This window comes from Marmota flaviventris, chromosome 3 (assembly GCF_047511675.1).
Source record: "Marmota flaviventris isolate mMarFla1 chromosome 3, mMarFla1.hap1, whole genome shotgun sequence".
NCBI classification, from domain to species: domain Eukaryota; kingdom Metazoa; phylum Chordata; class Mammalia; order Rodentia; family Sciuridae; genus Marmota; species Marmota flaviventris.
The window spans coordinates 27,269,475-27,288,645 of NC_092500.1; the positions used below are offsets into that span (position 1 = coordinate 27,269,475).

Consider the following 19,171-nt stretch of genomic DNA (forward strand, 5'->3'; position numbering starts at 1 on the left):
GATAATATTGATCTTAAATTTTTGTTAAGAATTAATACTCTTATGCTCTTTAATGAGTTTTACTATACTTTTAAGAAATCAATCTTCACAAACTGGATTCCCTAAAATATTTGCTTTAGATTCCATAGTACGAATGAAATGTTTGTAATACTAAATATAGTTAGCCTTTTACATATGAAAAGTTTGTACTGTGAGTGGATTAGTTTCTTTTAAAAAGAAAGAAAATGATTTAGGTTTTTTAGAAGAAAATTTTATTAGGTCTCATCTATGCAATAGTTTTTTTTTTTTCCCCTAATACTACGTATAGAACCAGGACCACTTGTCTCATGCATGCTAGGCAAATGCTCTACCGTTGAAGTACAACCCAACCACTGCTATTTTTCATTTTGAGACAGGGTCCCCTAAGCTAGCCTTCAAGTTCTAATCCTCCCTCACCTCCTTAGTAGTTGGGATTACAGATGTCTATCACACCCAGCTAGGCAGATAGTTTTGACTAATTTTTTAGAATAAGAGAACTTTGAATAGTCACTGGTATTGTCATATTTTTGCTTCTTAAAGAATAAAACTGAATGTTGTGTATAAAGTGGTGGAATTACTTGGTCACTTTATATGTGAGCCTTTAGGAAAGAGGACTTATAATTCATTACTAGCCTGAATTTTTGTACCATATTTAAAAATTATATACCATGCAAACCCTCCATATATGTGAGCATGGTTTCATTATTAAATTCAATAACTTAGAATTTTATTTACAAAAGAAATGTTTAGATCACCGAATAGGTAATTTAATTTATGAATTAAAAAATAAATTCTATTTTTCTAAACAATAAAAATGTAAAATTATGTAAAGAAATATTTGGAGTCACTAACTAGTAACACAAAGGAAATGTTTATTAAAAGATTTTCTAGTTGAATCTAAAGTATAAATTTTTTTTCTAGTCCTGCAGTTTTGTCTCTTTATTCTGATTCTTTTACTTGGTCAAAGAGTATTTCTGTTGGCTTAATTTGCTGCCCTCTCCTGTCTTCTCTTCTTTTAAGTTTGTCTCTTATTTTATGTTATACATACGTATCTTCTCTCTGGACACCGCTTTTCTGTAGTGTATGCTTACATGATAATTTACATCCCTTATTTTTTTTTTTCAGACAATGTTCAAGAACTTTTACTTTTGCCTTTCCCTAGACTTATCACTCTCCCTGATGTAATAGGATTTGTTCTTTACCCACTTGCAATTTATTTGTCCCTTTCTTTGTGTCTTTTTGTATTAAGCAGATGGCATGAACCGTGTACACGAATTCCTTAATTCCTCTTACCATTTTCAAAACCAAGCTTGAACTATTATTTTCTTTTTCTTAAAATTTGGTACCAGGGATTCAACTCAGGGGCACTGGACCACTGAGTCACACCCCCAGTTCTATTTTGTATTTTATTTAGAGACAGAGTCTCACTGAGTTGTTCAGCGCCTCACTTTTGCTGAGGCTGGCTTTGAACTCTTTTTTTTTTAAAAAATATTTTAGTTGTAGTTGGACACAATACCTTTATTTATTTATTTATTTTTATGTGGTGCTGAGGATTGAACCCAGAGCCCACAGGTGCTAGGTGAGTGCTCTACCACTGAGCCACAATCCCAGCCCCTGGCTTTGAAGTTCGAGCTGCTGGGATTACAGGCATACACCACCCGGGACGAACTGTTATTTTTATTTATTTATTTATTTATTTATTTATTTTTAAATTTTTTATTGTTGGTTGTTCAAAACATTACAAATTTCTTGATATATCATATTTCACACTTTGATTCAAGTGGGTATGAACTGTTATTTTTAAGGATCGTACTAGCTAGCCCAATCTGATTTTGCTCATTTTTTTTTCTTTTTATAAGTGGTGCATTTAAGAAAGTTTTTATGTTAATTCTTGTTTGTTTTGATTTTTGGTACTGGAAATCAAACCCATAACCTCTGCTACTGAGCTGGTATCCATAGCTCTTATTAATCCATTTTTTGCTTGTGCATTATAGGAAGACTCTTTATTTATTTTTTTCTGGTGTGTGTGTTTCATTTAGATTAGAGTCTATTTAAGGTAAGGAGGTTTGATTGTCCTTATTTCTGTATTTTCCCCTTCCTGCACACTAACATAATCCAATATCCACTGATTGACTCATCAAGGTGCTTATTGTGGCTTCTTGGCTATTTTTCTCAAAGGTGTGAGTTAAAATTCTGATCTATGTTTTATGTGTAAATCAGTTGACTTAAAATATTCAATATTAATTGTAATACCACCACTGAGACTAGTCTTTGACATTTGATATGCTGGTTGATATAGTTCTTTGGAAGGTATTATTTTTATAGTTTATACTTGACAGTGTTGAATAAAATAAAAAGCAGGTAAGTGAAATCTTTAGATCATTATTTTTATATCTCTACAAAGAAATTTAAATTAGTCTTAGCTGGTAGCTCTAAAAAATGGTCTTTTTGTCAAGAAGAGAAGAAAAATGCTATCAATATGATAAGCCTACTAGAGCAATAGATGATATTCTTATGCTAAAGCTCTTTCTAACCATGAAGTTGCTAATCCAGAATCAGAATTGGCATAGTATATTGTTATCTTTCTTCCAACAGAAATTATTTGAAATAAGTTTTAATTTTTTAATGAAAATGAAAGTTATTGTGTATGGAATAGTTTTTAAAATTTCTTTCTCAACAAATTTATTTTTGGAGTATAGGAAAGCTATTGATTTTTGTATGTTGGTCTTGTATCTTGGTATTTGGCTAAATTTGTTTATGAAATCAGATGTCTTCTGGGGGAATTTTTTTTTGACGGGGAGAGAGGGTCCTGAAGGTATAGAATCATGTCATTAGCAAACAGAAATAGTTGGACTTCCTATTTGTATCCCTTTAATTTTCTTCTCTTGCCTGCTTGCTCTGGCTAGAGTTTAAAGAACTCTATTGGATAGGAGTGGTGAATGTGGACATCCTTGTCTTGCTCCTTATTTTAGAGGAAATATTTTTAGTTCTTCTCTATTCAGTATGATGTTGACTTTGGTTTTGTCAAAAATAACCTTTATGATGGTAAGGTAAGTTTCTTCTATCCCTAGATTCTCCAGTGTTTTTAACATGAATGAGCGTGAAGTTTTTCAGTCTTTTTCTGCAGCTCTTGCAATAATTATGTGATTTTTGTTCTTGATTCTACATTGCATACCCCAAATAATCCGTTAGATTTTATTTTATTTTATTTTTTGCAGTAGTGGGGATTGAACCAAGGGGTGCTCTACTATTAAGCTATGTCCCACACCTTTTGTGAAAAAGTGTTCTGTTTTGAGAAAGGGCCTACCCAAGTTGCCCAGGCTGGCCTTCTGCAACAGCCTTCTGAGTTGCTGGGATTACAGGCAAGTGCCACCACTCCTGGCTAGGAATCCAGTAGTGTTTTCATTTTGTGTCAGCGTTTTCATGGCAATTCTTATGTTGTATTAGTAGAGTTTAGTCATGTGGACCAATCATAAAACCACAAGTTAATATTTAGTAATTCTTAAATATTTTATTGTTTTATATTTGTAATATCGACTAAGACAATATTGGAATAATTAGAAGTACTAGGAAAAGAAATACATTTTTAAATTGATATTTCAGAACTTGTCGGAAAAGTTGCTGAAGAAGGAATTGGATTACACCCAGTTAGAGGAGAAATATAATGAAGAATCTGTGAGTAAAAAGAATATACAGGCAACCCTTCATCAAAAAGACCTAGATTGTCAACAGCTTCAGTCAAGGTTATCTGCATCTGAAACCTCACTGCAGAGAATACAGGCAGAACTAAGTGAAAAAGGAGAGGCAACCCACAAGCTCAAAGAAGAATTATCTGAAGTAGAGACTAAGTACCAGCATCTTAAGGCAGAGTTGAAACAGCTACAGCAACAGAGAGAAGAAAAGGAGCAGCATGGGTTACAACTCCAAAGTGAAATTAATCAAGTAAGTGATATTAGTTTTATTTATTGTAATTCTCCTTATGGTTTCTTCTTAGTCATGCAGACCAATCACAAAACCACAAGTTAATATTTAATAATTTTTAAATATTTTCACTGTTTTATATTTGTAATATTGACTAAGATAATATTGGAGTAATTAGAAGTATTAGGAAAAGAAATACATTTTAAAATTAATATTTTAGAAATTGTCAGGAAAGTTGCTGAAGAAAGAATTGTATTACACCCAGTTAGAGGAGAAATATAATGAAGTTATTGATCATAATATAATTCATGTTAAAAAAACTATCATTTAAAAAATTAATTCTTTATTTTCTATATTTCTTAGTACTATCAGATCTCATATGCTTCAATTTCCATTTCCCTTAAGAAAACAAAAGTTAATATCCATTTTACAGCATTGTTGTGAAGCATTTATAAATTAACACATATAAATTGCTTAGAATGGTACCTGGTACATGGTAGGTACTTACTGGGTTTTAGCTACTATAATTAATTGTTGACCACTCTTTAATTTAAAAATTCACCTTTTTCCTTTTTTTGCTACTAACTTTTAACAGCATAATAAAACCACCAGTATAAAAATTAGACATTTTAAAAGTGGAAGACAAATTATAAAACTATTTAATAGATAAATAATACCTACCTGATAAAGTTTGATACAAGTTCTGATTTTGCCATTAACTTATTTTTTAATGCCTATTCTAATTATTGCTTATAGATAACATAAAATTTGATTGAAAAATGGAAGAGATTAAAATTCTGATGGAGATTAAAGTTCTCACATTTAAAAATTTTTCATTTACTTTTACTTAATTAAGTAGCAATGATATTTTATTGTAATTAGTTATTCTCATGGCTTTCCTACTCCTTTATAATGATGATTATGATAGTCATTTATTGAGCTTCAGTCATGTTTCAGGAATTAGAGTAAATACTTCATATTTACTGTCACTAAGTTTTGAGATTAGACTGACCATGAGACAATGGATCAGAATAGTTAGGAATTTTTCTCTAGCTTATCCTTGCTTGCTGTCTTTCCACTGCCCTGACCTTTCAATTGTATGTGTAAACCACTATAACAACTTCCATTTAGCCACCAAAATAATCTGTTTTAAAAGCAAATCTTACCATGTTCCCAATCTGCTTATACCCTCTAATAGTTCTTATGTCCCAACAGATGAAGTTCAATGTTTGTTATGATATGGAGCACCCCCAGTGATTTGTTGGCATACCCACTAAGTTCTGTACAATTCTTTATTTTATTTTCCCCTGCAAGAATACAGAAGTGTTTTTATTTTTTTCTTTAAGTTATACTATATCTTGATTTTGTACTATTCATTCTGTTTTCTTGATCTGAAATATTCTTCCTGTTTCTCTTGACCTTGATAAATTCTACTTACTTCTCATCACTTTTCTAGACATCCCTTTGTAAACACCCCATTGCTCCTTCTACCCCCAAGATGGCTAAGGCATGCACAAACTGTGAATATTTTACTTGCCACAGTGGATTATATTATCATAATTTATGTTTTCATTAGACTGAACTCTTTGGATGCAAAGACCATGTCTTATTCATTTTTTAAAAATCCTTAGTACTTGGCACATACTTAGCAAATGTTACAGGGAATAAGTGAGTGAAGGAATAGATGAAGGCATTCATAATGGGGGGAAAGTGAGGCTTGATAATATTAGTATATAACTTGAAAATTAATTTTGTTTTTACTTTAGTTCACATATACAAATTTAGCATTTATGCTTTCTAAAAGACACCGTTGCCTCATTTGTTAAGGGATACAGAAGCAAATGGGAAATGGTACCTGCCTTTAGTGATGATGTATACATCATCTCAAGGGGAGGATAAGGCAAGTATTATCCCATACCATGATCATGATAATCATAATATAATAATCCCATATACTATGGGAATTCGAACGAGTTCCTCACTTCTGTTTTTTCTTTTTCATTGTAGTACTTCCCTTTATGCATTTTTTTAAACCTAATTATATGATCAGGAAAAGCTTTGTATGTATGAGAGCTGTTCCTTGAAATTGTAATATTGAATAGGTTTTAACACATAGCAGTTTGAAAGCAGGAGAGTCTTCCTGCCAGAAGGATTAGTAAGAAGCAACTAGTGGCAGAAAAATATCAGAAAAAGAAAGGACAGGGACTGGGGCTTGCCCCAGCTTGCCTAGCATGCGTGAGGCACTGGGTTCAATCCTCAGTACGACATAAAAATAAACAAAAAAATAAAGGCATTCTGTCCATCTACAACTACCAAAAAAAAAAAAAAATATATATATATATATATATTTTTTTTTAAAGGACATTGATTTGTTCTTAGGTAAGGTCTATATAATAGGAGTATATATTATTTCCAGAAAGAGCATATGAGAATTTATTATGTAGGGTGCTCAACAGTAGGTCTAGAAATTTTTGCTTTAGTTGGTTGTCAGTGGGTGGAGGGGCATTAAGGAATTTTGAGAGCCCACTTAAACACAATGAGACTTGAATTTATGATTATTTGATTTAGTCACCATTTTATGTAAAATAAAGAGGTCATACTGAAGACCTTGAAGTGATGCCATTTATCTTCTTTTCTCTCAGCATGTTGTCTGTATTCTACCTTCAAAATATGTTTCAAATCTTTGCACTTCTATCCATCTACACTGCCAGCATTCTTAATCTAAGCTACCATCTTGCCTACCTGGAATACTGTATTACGCTTCTCACAGTTTCCCTTTTAGTGGTCTCCTTAATGGATTCTCCATATAGAAGCCAGAAGTACCTTTTTAAAGCATGTAAGTTTAATCCTCTGCTTAATGCTTTCACTTGCCTAGTGGTTTTTCATTACACTTTCAATTGATTCCAGCCTTCTTTCTTTGGCATGTGCACTTCTGTGTATATAGTGTTGCCTATGTTATGGCTTCAGGCTCCTCCCAGACCATTGTGAATCCATGTTGATTTCAGTTCCTCAAACACACCAACACTTCAAGCTGTTTTCTATCTTAAGTTCTTTACCTATGTTTTCTTCCTCCTCCTCCCTATCCTTTCTTTCCTCTTTCTCTTATAGTTCCTCTAGTCCTCCTCCTTTTCTTCCTCTTTGTCTTCCTTTTCTTCCTCCGCTTCCTCTCCTTCCTCTCTTCCTCCTCCTCCTTCTTCTTTATTTTTCCTTCTTCATGTTTTATGGGTGTTTTTTTTTTCAAGGTACTAGGAATCGAACCTAGGCACTCATGCTTAATATTAAACACACTTGATTTTGTGTGTTAATGAGATTTACATGCTAACTGTTCTTAGTGCGTAAGCCTTGCCAAACGTCTTGCATACTCATCTACACACTCCTAGCATAGTAATGCTTCTGAAATTAATACAGACTTTTTTCCTTTTTGTTTTAATGAAAAGAGTAAAAAGGAAATCTCCCTACCCCTTCAAGGAAAAACCCAATAGTTATTCTGGTTGTATTAATACAACCAAAACAAATCATTCTGTTGTTAATACAACCACATCATTTGAAAAAGTGGTGGTTCTTAGCTCCAGAGAAAATGGCTCCTGTAACTCATTAGGGTTTTGTTTTGGTGCTGGGGGCTGAACCCAGGGACTTAAATGTGATAGGCAATTGCTCTACCACTGAGCTATATATACCCCTAGTCTCTTGTTGACATTTCTTAGGTTAATAAATGAGGATCACTTAATGTTTTCCTTTAAAACATATAGTTGTTTTCTACATTTTATTTAGAAATTGCATGCCAATTTGAGCACTGGGGAATTCTTTGAGCTCTGTTCGATACCCAAGTTTAAGAAGTCAACTGTGGTGGTTCTTAACATAGAAATGCAGCAGGAATCACTGTGGATCTTTGAAAAATACTGTCAAATTTCATTTTATTATTTTAAGTTCCTCAAGTTATGGCAATACTTACATCCAAACAAGAGCCCTTGGTCCCGTTTATGTTTTTTAAGAAAGCAATGAAACTATTATGAGCGATAAAATCTATAATGCTTAGTCATAATTTTATGTGATTAAAATTCACTTGCAGATTAAATTATTATATAAGATCTTAGGTTTCTGCAAATTGTCATGAAAATTAAGATAGTATGCTTCTATTGGTGAAAAAGAAATATTGTTTTGAAAGTAGGTGGTAGTGTGTGTGTATGTGTTTACATACATGCACATATATGTACTTTTATTTATTTATTTTTTAAGTTACACAGCAAACTTCTGGAAACTGAGCGCCAACTTGGGGAAGCTCATGGTAGGCTGAAGGAGCAGAGACAGCTTTCCAGTGAAAAGTTGATGGATAGAGAACAACAAGTGGCTGACTTACAGCTCAAACTTTCTCGTTTAGAAGAAGAGGTAAGCTAGGCTTTCAAATGAGTTGATATTAGCAACTTTATTGATGAACTTGAGACATCTTTTGTTTTTGTAGTACTGGAGATTGAACCCAGGGATACTGTACCACTGAGCTACATTCCAAGTCCTTGTAAATTTTTTGACAGGGCTTTGCTAAATGATTGAGGCTGACCTCAAACTTACCTCCTGCTTCAGCCTCCCCTGTTGATGGGATTATAGATGTGTGCCCATTTGCCTGACATGAAGCATCTTAAATATGGTTGTGATTCATCAGTATTTTGTCAACAACTTTACTTGTTTTTCTACTTTCAACTGCAACATTTACTTTTCCCCAATGAAAATATCCTGCTTATTAACTATATTAAATCACTACATTTTACTACAACTGTATTTTCCCAAAGTTCTCAACAAAGTAGCACAAAGAAAACTCTTTTTCAGCTAGGTAGGAAAAATTCTGGGGTTTACCTTCTGTCAGGCTGCTGGAGTGAAACAGAGAGCAATGAATAGTTGGTGAGGATCATTGATGACATGTAGTTTGTGCATATAAACTTTACATGTAAGGATGTTCACTTTAAAAATTAGGTATGTGATTATTATTCTAATTCAAGTTGTAATTGTTCAACATGGTACCCACTGTATGATTAAAGGGAAAGTTATCATTAAGTTATGTCTTTTATTTGAGTTGAATAAATATTCAGAATTAAAATCTATAGTTTTAGTAATAAATTTTCTTTTAAGCTGAAATCTTAGCTATAGTATATGATCTGATTTTTTTTTCCCAATGAAGTGACTATTAGAGAAAAAAATGAAGTGCTGATTCTGTGGTTTAGATTGTTGTTAAAAAACAAATTATATGTAATTAATTGTTCATATTGTTCATATTGGTATACAAAAACAATATTGAACAGATGCTAACCTAGAGAAAGATTTGTATTTTTTTAGGATAAAAGTCTATCACTAGAGAATAGTTTATTCATTATGAGATGATGATTCTATAAATGTCACATTTTTTTTAATCTATTCATCTATTGAAGGGCATCTAGATTGGTTCCACAGTCTAGCTATTGTGAATTGTGCTGCTATGAACATCGATGTAGCTGTATCCCTATAGTACGCTCTTTTTAGGTCTTTGAGGAATAGTCCGAGAAGGGGAATAGCTGGGTTGAATGGTGGTTCCATTCCCAGCTTTCCAAGGGAGATGATGATTCTATAGGTAATAATATATTGCTTTTAAAATTGATATCTTCCAGGCTGAATTTATTTTTGTGTTCATATTTGAAAATTGAAGTAATGCCAAATATTTATGAATGGTAGCATTATGCCTTTAAGTTGTCAACTGACAGTCTACATTTTTTTTTTTAAGTTGAAGGAAAAAGTAACAAATTCCACAGAGTTGCAGCATCAGTTAGATAAAACCAAGCAACAGCATCAAGAACAACAAGCTCTTCAGCAAAGCACTACAGCAAAACTTCGAGAAGCTCAGGTAAAAATTATTTGAATAATTAATCTTTTAAACAAAATTTAAACCAAACCATTATTATGTTGTGATAAAACTAGATAATACAAAATACTTGATTATGAAGAATTTTGGGGAGTTCTCAGTTTCTAGATAATCAGAAAATTCTCTTTTTTGATTATTTTGTTGAAAAGCTAAAATACCTTAAAACTATTTACTAGAAACAAATTTGTTATTTATGGTAAATTATATAAAATATTTAAATTTATGAAATTTATTAGGAAAATTGATCTATTAAATATAACTAGTTAAGTAAATTATATTTAAATGATTGATAAATAATTATTTATTACTGAAATACCTTATTTGAAAAATCAAATATATTCAAATGCAGTTTTCCTATTGGTAACTCAGTAAAAAAGAACATTTTGTATTTTCTATAGAAGAATTTAGTATTTTTGGTCATTTATTTCTTCTTCCTTTTTTTTTTGTGGTGCTGGGGATCGGACCCAACGCCTTGTGCATGCAAGGCAAGCACTCTACCAGCTGAGCTTTATCCCCAGCCTGTCTTTTATTTCTTCTTACCTATCATCTGAATATTGGAATTGTAGGCATAGAAAATGTAATTGATTGGGTTAAATTTATAGCTTAGAAGATTGAGAGTTTAGTTTTTGTTTTGTTATGATAAAGGAAGGATACCTAAATGTTTGAAGTGAATTTGACTTTGATATTCATTTATTCCTTTATACTTTCATTAATTCATTGACTATTACTGAGCACTGTGTGTCAGACACTGTGCTCAGCACTGAGAATAGAAGCAGCAGAGTGCCTGCCCTCTAGAAAATGACAATCTAATGATGTGTACATAGGAATAATCTTGGAGTGTGAAGAAAGCAGTAATCTCTTTTCCTTTTGAGTTTGGAGTGTGACATGAGAGTAAGAGAAATAGATGTCAAAATTTTGGATTGATTTATCTGTTCTTTGACTCAGTTAATAAGTATTCATTTATGTCTACTCTCAGCCAAGGAGCTGATTTTGTGTCTGTAGAAGCAAACCAAACAAACAAAATGTCTGTTTTCATGCAGCTTAGTGAGGGAAGCCAATAACAACTAAGTTAAATAAACAAAATATGTAGTATGTTATACATTAATAATTGCTATAGAGATGTAAAAATGAGGGATGAGGAGTAGGAAGTATGTAGGGGCTGAAAATGACACTGTAGTGCTTGGTAGGGTTGCTAAGGAAGGCCTCCCTAAAAAGATGAAAGACCTGAAGGAGGGTATGAGCTTTGTGATTGTCAGAGGGAAGACCATTAGTAGTACCTTAGAAGTCCTGAGGCAGTAACAAGTCTTAATAGGAAGGCAGTAGTGGACTGGTCAGATTCTAGTTGTATTTTAAAAGTAAAGCTGACCAATTTACTGATGGGTCAATGTAGAATATTGAGAGAAGAGTCAAGGATGATTCCAGGGAAGGATGGAGGTCAAGCAAGATGAAAACTGAGAATCCCATTGGATTTGGCAGCATGGAGGACTTTAATAACCTTGATGATGAGAGCAATTTAAATGGAGAGGGTGGGATGATAACCTGGTTGGAGAAAGTTCAAGAGAGAATGGGAAGAGAGAAGTTTGATAAAGTAAATACAGAAGGCTTTGAGATTTTATCATAAAGTTAAGGAAAGAAATGGGATAGTAAATCTAGCATGCACAATTTGGCACAGGTCAGCAATCAAGTAGGTGTTCTTATACTGTACCCTTTTCTTATACTGAATTTCCATCTTTGTCTATAGCTGGGAACTTGATCTAGGGAGTATTTTTGAGACTAAGAGAAGGCATAAACATGTTTCTAGTTTAGGACAAAGAGACAGGTAAGGATGAGTTATTAAGGATACTGGAAAAAAAGTGAGGAATTAGATAATAATAATAATAAACTATAATATCACTCATACAATGGAGGGATGAGTTTGAATTTATCCTGAAGCTTGAGGGAATAAGGTAAATATGGAGAGAGAGACACATACATATGCATAAATAATTGTATAGATAAAAGATTGAAAAATCAAGATAGATCATTCCTGAGAAATCTTGTATTTCAAGATAAAGTTGGATAGCAATAGCTGACTATCTGGCAAGCTTCAACTGAGAATGTGGAGAACATATTGAAGCTTTTAAATAGTTATTGAGGAGGCGCTGGGTGTGGTTCCTCACACCTGTAATCCCAGCGGCTCCTGAGGCTGAGATAAGAGGATTGTGAGTTCAAATCCAGCCTCAACCAAAGCAAGGTGCTAAGCAACTCAATGAGACCCTGTCTCTAAATAAAATACAAAATAGGGCTGGGGATGTGGCTTAGTGGTCGAGTGCCCCTGAGTTCAATCCCCGGTACCAAAAAAAAAAAAAAAAGTTATTGAGGAGAATGTTTGAGGGTAGGACCTTATTTAAATGAAAGGGTTGAAAAGATGCCTATGAGTATATTGTAGAGATTGGAATCTAGACATTTATAATGACCTAAACCTGGAAAAATGGAAGTTTGTGCCTTTATTCTGAGAGTGCTTAGAAGTATAGAATTAGAAAAAGCAAAATTGCAACATTGATATAGATTAGGCTCTTTTGGGGTGATTGATTTGGAAATTTTGAGGTAAAAGGAAATGGGGGATGTTAGAATAAAGTTATTTCATATCCTTGTATGGGGTTTAGGAAGAGAAGTTTGGTATAGTGTAAGTAAGTGAGGAGGAGATGAGGTCTCTGACATTGAAGATGAGAATGAGGTCATGAAATTGGAAGATAGGAAGTTGTGGTTACAGGGTAAGATAGTTGGGATTTTTTAGCTGGAATAATTTCAGTTTATTACAAGATCCTGTATAAGTAATTACAATGTAAAATGAGTTAAGGTCCAGGAATTAAGATGATATGCATGTTGAGGCTATGCTCTTAATTCTCTATGTATTTTGTATTTCCCAGGAAATTGGCAGAAATTGGGATTGAGAGAAAAACTAAATCAGGTCTCAAGTCTTCAGTGAATGAGGTAGGGATTTATAGATGATAGCAGCAAAGAGTAGAAGGTAGATAAGTGAGAATGGCATACTTTCTAAAAGCATCACATAGCTTTTACCCGAGGCAGCGAGTAATAGCAGTGAAACACCAGGGGAAGGTCGGCCTCCTCTCCGTGCCCATTGGAGTAAGTCTCCCTGAATAGAGAAGACGAGGGGAATTGGAATCTGTAAAAGGAGAACCAAATTTCAGTTAAGATGTGAAAACAGAGAGACTGTTCTGGAAGAAAGCTCTTTCCTGGAACTGTGGATCCAGAAGATTAGTAGAATGTGGAGAGAGGGCTAATTGGTGGCAGGAACAAAAGCTGAGAGCAAAGAGGTTGGACACGAGTGAATCTTAGAGGGATGAGAAGATGTTTGAAAGTGATTCACCTTCAAATATTTTAATACTGACACAAATCATTGAGGGGACCAGGGGTCTGGGGACTGCCTCAGCAAGAGAGTGTTCACAGGGGATGGATAGTGCCTTGTTCTGGGTAGAGGTTCTCTGACTCTCATAAAAGGATTGAGGCAGAGGCAAAGGCTATGGTGTCAAATAGCTTGAGAAAGTGGGTATTATTCTGGATGTGGGCTATTGAATTGTGCTCTGGGAAACATTAAGATTCTTGTTAAAAGTAAAAGAAGAGGTATCTCTTAAGTTATCAAAAGAAGAGTCCTATTGAGGTATTGAAATAAGCCTGTACCTGTGGGTTAGAGTGTAATAATTTTTAAAAATTAGCTCAACAAATGTTTTTGAATCCTTGTGTTAGATATCTTGGATGTACATCAGTGAATAAAGCAGGAAAGAAAAGTACTCATCCTTGTGCAGCATATATTCTAATGCTGGAGATGGAAGGAGGCAGATAAACATGAAAAACACATCAATTATTTAGTGTATTAGAGATAAGTCCAATGAAAAGAGAAAAATAGCCAGAATACAAAGTATTAGGAAAGGCTACAATTTTAAATGTAGTGGTCAGGGTAGGTCTGATTAAGAAGTGACAATTGAGCAAACACATGAAGGAGAGGGAGCGTTTCTGTGAGGGAAGCATTTCAGACAGAAGGACTGTTAGTGCAAGGCTCTGAGGTGGCAATGTGCCTGGTGTGATCAAGAATAATGAATCCCATGTGTCTGAAATGGGTCAGACAGTGATAAGAGGTGATGTTAGAGAGTTATGAAAAAAATGTAGTTAGTTAAAGATTTCTTTTTGATAAATTCTAGTTTATTATCAATTATATAGATTTATATTATTAACTATTTCTAATTAAATTTGTCATATTAAAATATAATAAGTATTTTAAAATATAAGACTTAAGAGTTTGAGTGATAAAATTTATTATCAGGCATTCTTTGTTTAAGGAATAACTTCTTGAATTCTTTATCCTTAAAATGTTAGTTTTTCAATTCTTTACAGAATGATTTGGAACAAGTCCTACGTCAAATTGGTGATAAAGACCAAAAGATACAGAACCTTGAAGCCTTATTGCAGAAGAGTAAAGAAAATATTTCATTACTAGAAAAGGAAAGAGAAGATCTTTATGCAAAAATTCAGGCTGGGGAAGGAGAGACTGCTGTTCTTCACCAGTTGCAAGAAAAAAACCATATGTTACAGGAGCAAGTAAGCTTGTAAAATGTATTTTATTTATAAGATTTACTTTTATCTCTCTAAATCTCATTAAGTGTTTTGTTTGAATGACTCATCATCCTGGCTTTTTTTCCTACATTTAAAATCCTGTGTATTTTTGACATAAAGCATTTTATTTATCCCAGAGGTTGGTTATGTTACTGCGGTAGTAAAAGTTAGTTAACATGATGTGACATAGGAAATCCTCAGTTAATGTTCTAGGATGTAACTTTCTAAACTGTAAACTATAGTAAATTATTTCACCTCATTAGCTTATTGGAAAAGTGGTGATGTTATTAATAGTGCATACTTGCCTTATAGCATTTTGTGTTATTTTAAAAAAGGAATGAATAACAAAATGTATTCCTAAGTTATAGGTACTAATCAAATACTAGTTGTTAGTGTGTATTAGTCAATATTCAGATTTAACATTTATTTATATTTTGATAATATATATCTTTGGACAATATATAGCTAATAATTTTTATAACTTGCCCTATTGTCACAAAATTCATATGTAGTTGAAGAAAAACATAAAATTTAAATAGTAATATTTTAAAACTGAAAATAATTGACAGTTGCTTTTTTGGAAGAATTATCTAGGAAGATAATTATTATTATCTAAATAAGAAAATATTAGCAAAGTGTCAGTAGGTTATATCACTTTTCTAGTTTTGGACTTAGAATATATATAGATTTCCCCCCAAATTTCTAAATTAGTTTTGAAGAATTCAAAATTTTTTTGGTTAGTTTTTATGAAAAATTGTGTACCCTATTTTTTAGTTATCTGCAATTTGACATTGCTCATCCTACAAATATGATCAGGAAAGTCATGCATTTTTTTAAAAGAATAAATTGACATACTTCTAGGGAAGCAACTGATGCATAGTTAGCCCCTCTGCCACCTAGAAAAGTGAAAAAACATGTATAAAGTCATTGCTTTCAGTGATCCCTGAGAGAAGAGAAACCATGGAGGTGAAATCTTTGACCACTCTACCGTTTGACCCGGAGACATTTTTCAGACTATGGTGAAGGTTGGGAGAATCTAAAGAAAACAGTGAGTTCACTGAGCTGGGGAGTGAAAGGTTGGTTTAAACCGAGAGACTGAAGTTCAGGGAGGTTAAGGCAGCTGGAAGGTTCATTTTGCAGAGAAAAAAAACCAGGGAAGGAGGAGCAATGCAGAGAAAAAGCTCCAGAAACCTGTAAGGATCCACTGGAGGATTTGGTGGAATGCTAAGTTTTATATTAGAAGGTGAGATTCTGCAAGGCTGGACAATGAGCAATATCAGGGAGCTGCAGACTGGAAAATTACCAGAGCCCACACAGGACTGGGAGATATTCAAGTGCCAGCAATCATAGAAGAAAGACATAGTTGAACAGTGGGGCATTCAGTAGAAATCCACACCAGAAATGTTACACCTTAGGAGAGAGTAAGGCTAAAGTAGCCCTAGTGTAAAAGCTTCTGTACACCTGACCTAACAAAATGTAAACCGCAGCCTTGAAAGGGCCCAAATGAACCACAGATGTATTAACTATTTACTGGAACAAAGCTTACGATTCTGTAAAAGAATGCAACAAAATCCAGATTGGTCATGATAAATAACAAAAAAATTACTAGAAATATGAATAAACAGAAAAAAATGTGAGTCATAACCAGGAGAAAAATCATCTAATGGAAACAGACTCTGAAATGAAAGGTGATGGACTCATCAGATAAGTACTTAAAAACACATCTTAAAGTATGCTAATGGGGGGCTGGGGTTGTAGCTCTGTTGTATAGTACTTGCCTAGCATGTGTGAGGCACTGGGTTTGATCCTCAGCACCACATTAAAAATAAATAAATAAATAAATAAATAAATAAATAAACAAATAAATAAATAAATAAATGTATTGTGTCCATCTACAACTAAAATAATTGGTAATAATTTTAAAAAAGAATATGCTTATGGGTATAAAGGAAAAACTATAATAACAGAGATAGAAGTGGAAACATTCAAGAACAACGAAATGGAATTTCTAGAGATAAAAATCTTAAAATACATGAAATAAAAATGTCATTGGATAGATTAAGCAAATAGAAAATAATGTCAGTGAACTTGAAGATAAGGCAATTGAAACTGTGCAAAATGAAGCAGAGAGAGAAAGAAAAAAAGACTAGGAGGAATTGCGGGTGAGAAGAGTGCCTTAATCTATGCGATAGTATCAAGTAGGCTACCATAATATAATGAGAGTCACAGATGGGGCTGGGGAGAAATATATTTAAAGAAATAATAGCCAAAAAAAATTAAAATTTGAAAGTATAAATTCAAAAAATTCATAAACTCCAAACAAGGTACATAAAAAATTTCATCTAAATTTAAAAAGTTTGTTCTTCAAAATATACCATTTTGAAAATAAAAGCCAAGATTCCAACTGGGAGAAAATAACAATTTACAAATAGCCAGCATATATAAAGAAGTCTTGTTACTTGGTTAGAACATTGATTGTCCAAGGCTAGTGATGGGAGTTGGGAATGATTACAAAGGGGCATGAGGAATATTTTAGGATAATATGTTTTCTATGTTAATTATAGTGATGGTTAACGAAGGGTATACATTTATCAGATCTCAAATTAACAATTTAAATTAGATGAATTTTATTGCATGTAAATTATAGCTTCATAAAGAATATTAAAAATATGTGTGTTTGATGTTATTTCTTATGATTTGAGATCATGTTCATGTATCTTTGGAAAGATGTGAATAGTTTTACTTTAAAAACTTTGAGATAACATCATACAGGTTTAATATTCTCATGGTGCTTAAATCTGGGCTTCTTTGTTTTTGTTATATCATTTATGAACTTTATAATTAGAATCTTGCTTATATAATAGGTAACTCAACTGACAGAGAAGCTAAAGAATCAGTCGGAAAGTCATAAACAAGCCCAGGAGAATTTACATGACCAGGTACAAGAGCAGAAGGCACATCTTAGAGCTGCACAAGACCGTGTCCTCGCTCTAGAAACCAGTGTCAATGAATTAAATAGCCAATTAAATGAAAGCAAGGAGAAGGTCTCCCAGCTTGACATACAGGTAGTATGGAATCATGCTTTTTAATGAACTTATATGAATAGAGCACCAATTTTAGGCTGTCAAATGTTTTGAATTCTTACTCTCCTTTTCCATCACACATTAATAGAAAAATATTTGGAATAGAAATTAGATTTAAAAAATCGAGATCATTTATTGAACTTTTCTGTTTGGGCAGATTTTCTCTTTCTTCTTGTCTCCTCCCTGTTGCTCCTCTGCCCTTTAAGCATACTACATCTCCTGAAATTACTGAATCTTAGCTTTTTGTTTTGTTTTGATAAAGTCTTATTTTCTTTTTAATTTCAAATTAATTTGATATTATGCCATGTATTTTTTATTTTCATTTGAAAGATCTTCTTTAAAGATTTGATTTTTAAAAAAGAACACCAATGTGTATTACTTTTAGTATTTTAATTCTATGCTTTCAGAAATTTTGCTTGATGAGTAAATCATGGTATAGGAAATAAGACAAATTTGGAAAATTGGAAAATATGTCACATTAGTTGAAGCAAACTGTATTAAAAGATCATGGGCAATTATTGTGCACTAAAGTATTTTATGAATTTTTTGTTCTTCAGATAGAATGCCATGTGTAAATGAAGCTGACTTCTGAAAAAATAAGTTTTTTATAGTCACTGATATGCATTTATCATATTTGCTTCCTCTTGTTTAAAGTGTAAATTTCTTTAGTTTCACTTTTAATTCAATGTAGATATATATCTATATATAACCATTGTTTCTGAGAAAACAGAGTATTTAGTTACTAAGAAAGAATCTTAAAATTTTTTCCTGTCAGCTTAAAATTATTCCTACAGTGTATTTTAAATTTCTTATGTTTATTGCTCCTCTCCTCAACCAGCTAAAAGAATGTCTTCCTGTGTTTTACCCTTTCTCAAAGTGTTTTAGTTCTAAATATGTGTTTATATTTTGTTTGCTTTTTGCTTGATTTTATTAAAGCTTATTATTTAAAACCTTGAGTTTTAATATGTAATTTCTTGATATTCTTATGAGGATTAAAAATAAAACCCTTTAGGTGGGAAGTTATTGGGTAATAGTGAATTTCAAATGTAATCGTGGTTTGTCTAGGTGTTTTGTGTCCTTGGATTCTGGAAAAGTTTTCTTTGAAGCCATCATTTTTTTTTTTTTCAAAGCATAGTTATTTAGTTTGTTGTTAACAGTGGTAGACTTTGGAGATTCACATTCACTTTGGCATGTCCTTTCTCAGGAAAAAAGTATACCATTTATTTTTTAACAAAAGGGTACTATAGTGTTTTGTTGTCATATAGGAACATTTTTTTCATTGTTTCTTCAAACATTATTAAGAGATTTTCCCCGTACCATTCCTATTTTGTGGATTTTCCCAGACATATCTTTCAATATCTAAATCCTTATTTTTCTTTTTAACAAAAAAGGACTTAATTTTTAAATAGTTTAGTGACAAAACCGATGTGCATTCAAGCAAGGGAAAATCATCAACTAAATATGGAATAAAATAATGTGTAAATTTTGTTACAGATTAAAGCCAAAACTGAATTATTGCTATCAGCAGAAGCAGCAAAAACTGCTCAAAGAGCCGATCTTCAGAATCATTTGGACACAGCTCAGAATGCATTACAAGATAAACAGCAGGTGGGGAAACTGATGCAATTTCATATTATAACCTAGTGCTTTGGTA

General features: G+C 32.7%; 1 protein-coding gene across 1 annotated transcript in view; it reads left to right on the top strand.

Moving 5' to 3' along the window:
- Positions 1–19,171, top strand: part of Eea1 (early endosome antigen 1) — a 139,296-nt gene that overhangs the window by 76,905 nt on the left and 43,220 nt on the right. Inside the window, exons 11-16 of the mRNA XM_027954454.2 lie at positions 3,622–3,960; positions 8,176–8,325; positions 9,686–9,805; positions 14,216–14,419; positions 17,299–17,499; positions 19,012–19,125. Of these exons, the coding sequence (XP_027810255.2) occupies positions 3,622–3,960; positions 8,176–8,325; positions 9,686–9,805; positions 14,216–14,419; positions 17,299–17,499; positions 19,012–19,125 (1,128 nt within the window). The remainder of the gene's footprint in view (positions 1–3,621; positions 3,961–8,175; positions 8,326–9,685; positions 9,806–14,215; positions 14,420–17,298; positions 17,500–19,011; positions 19,126–19,171) is intronic.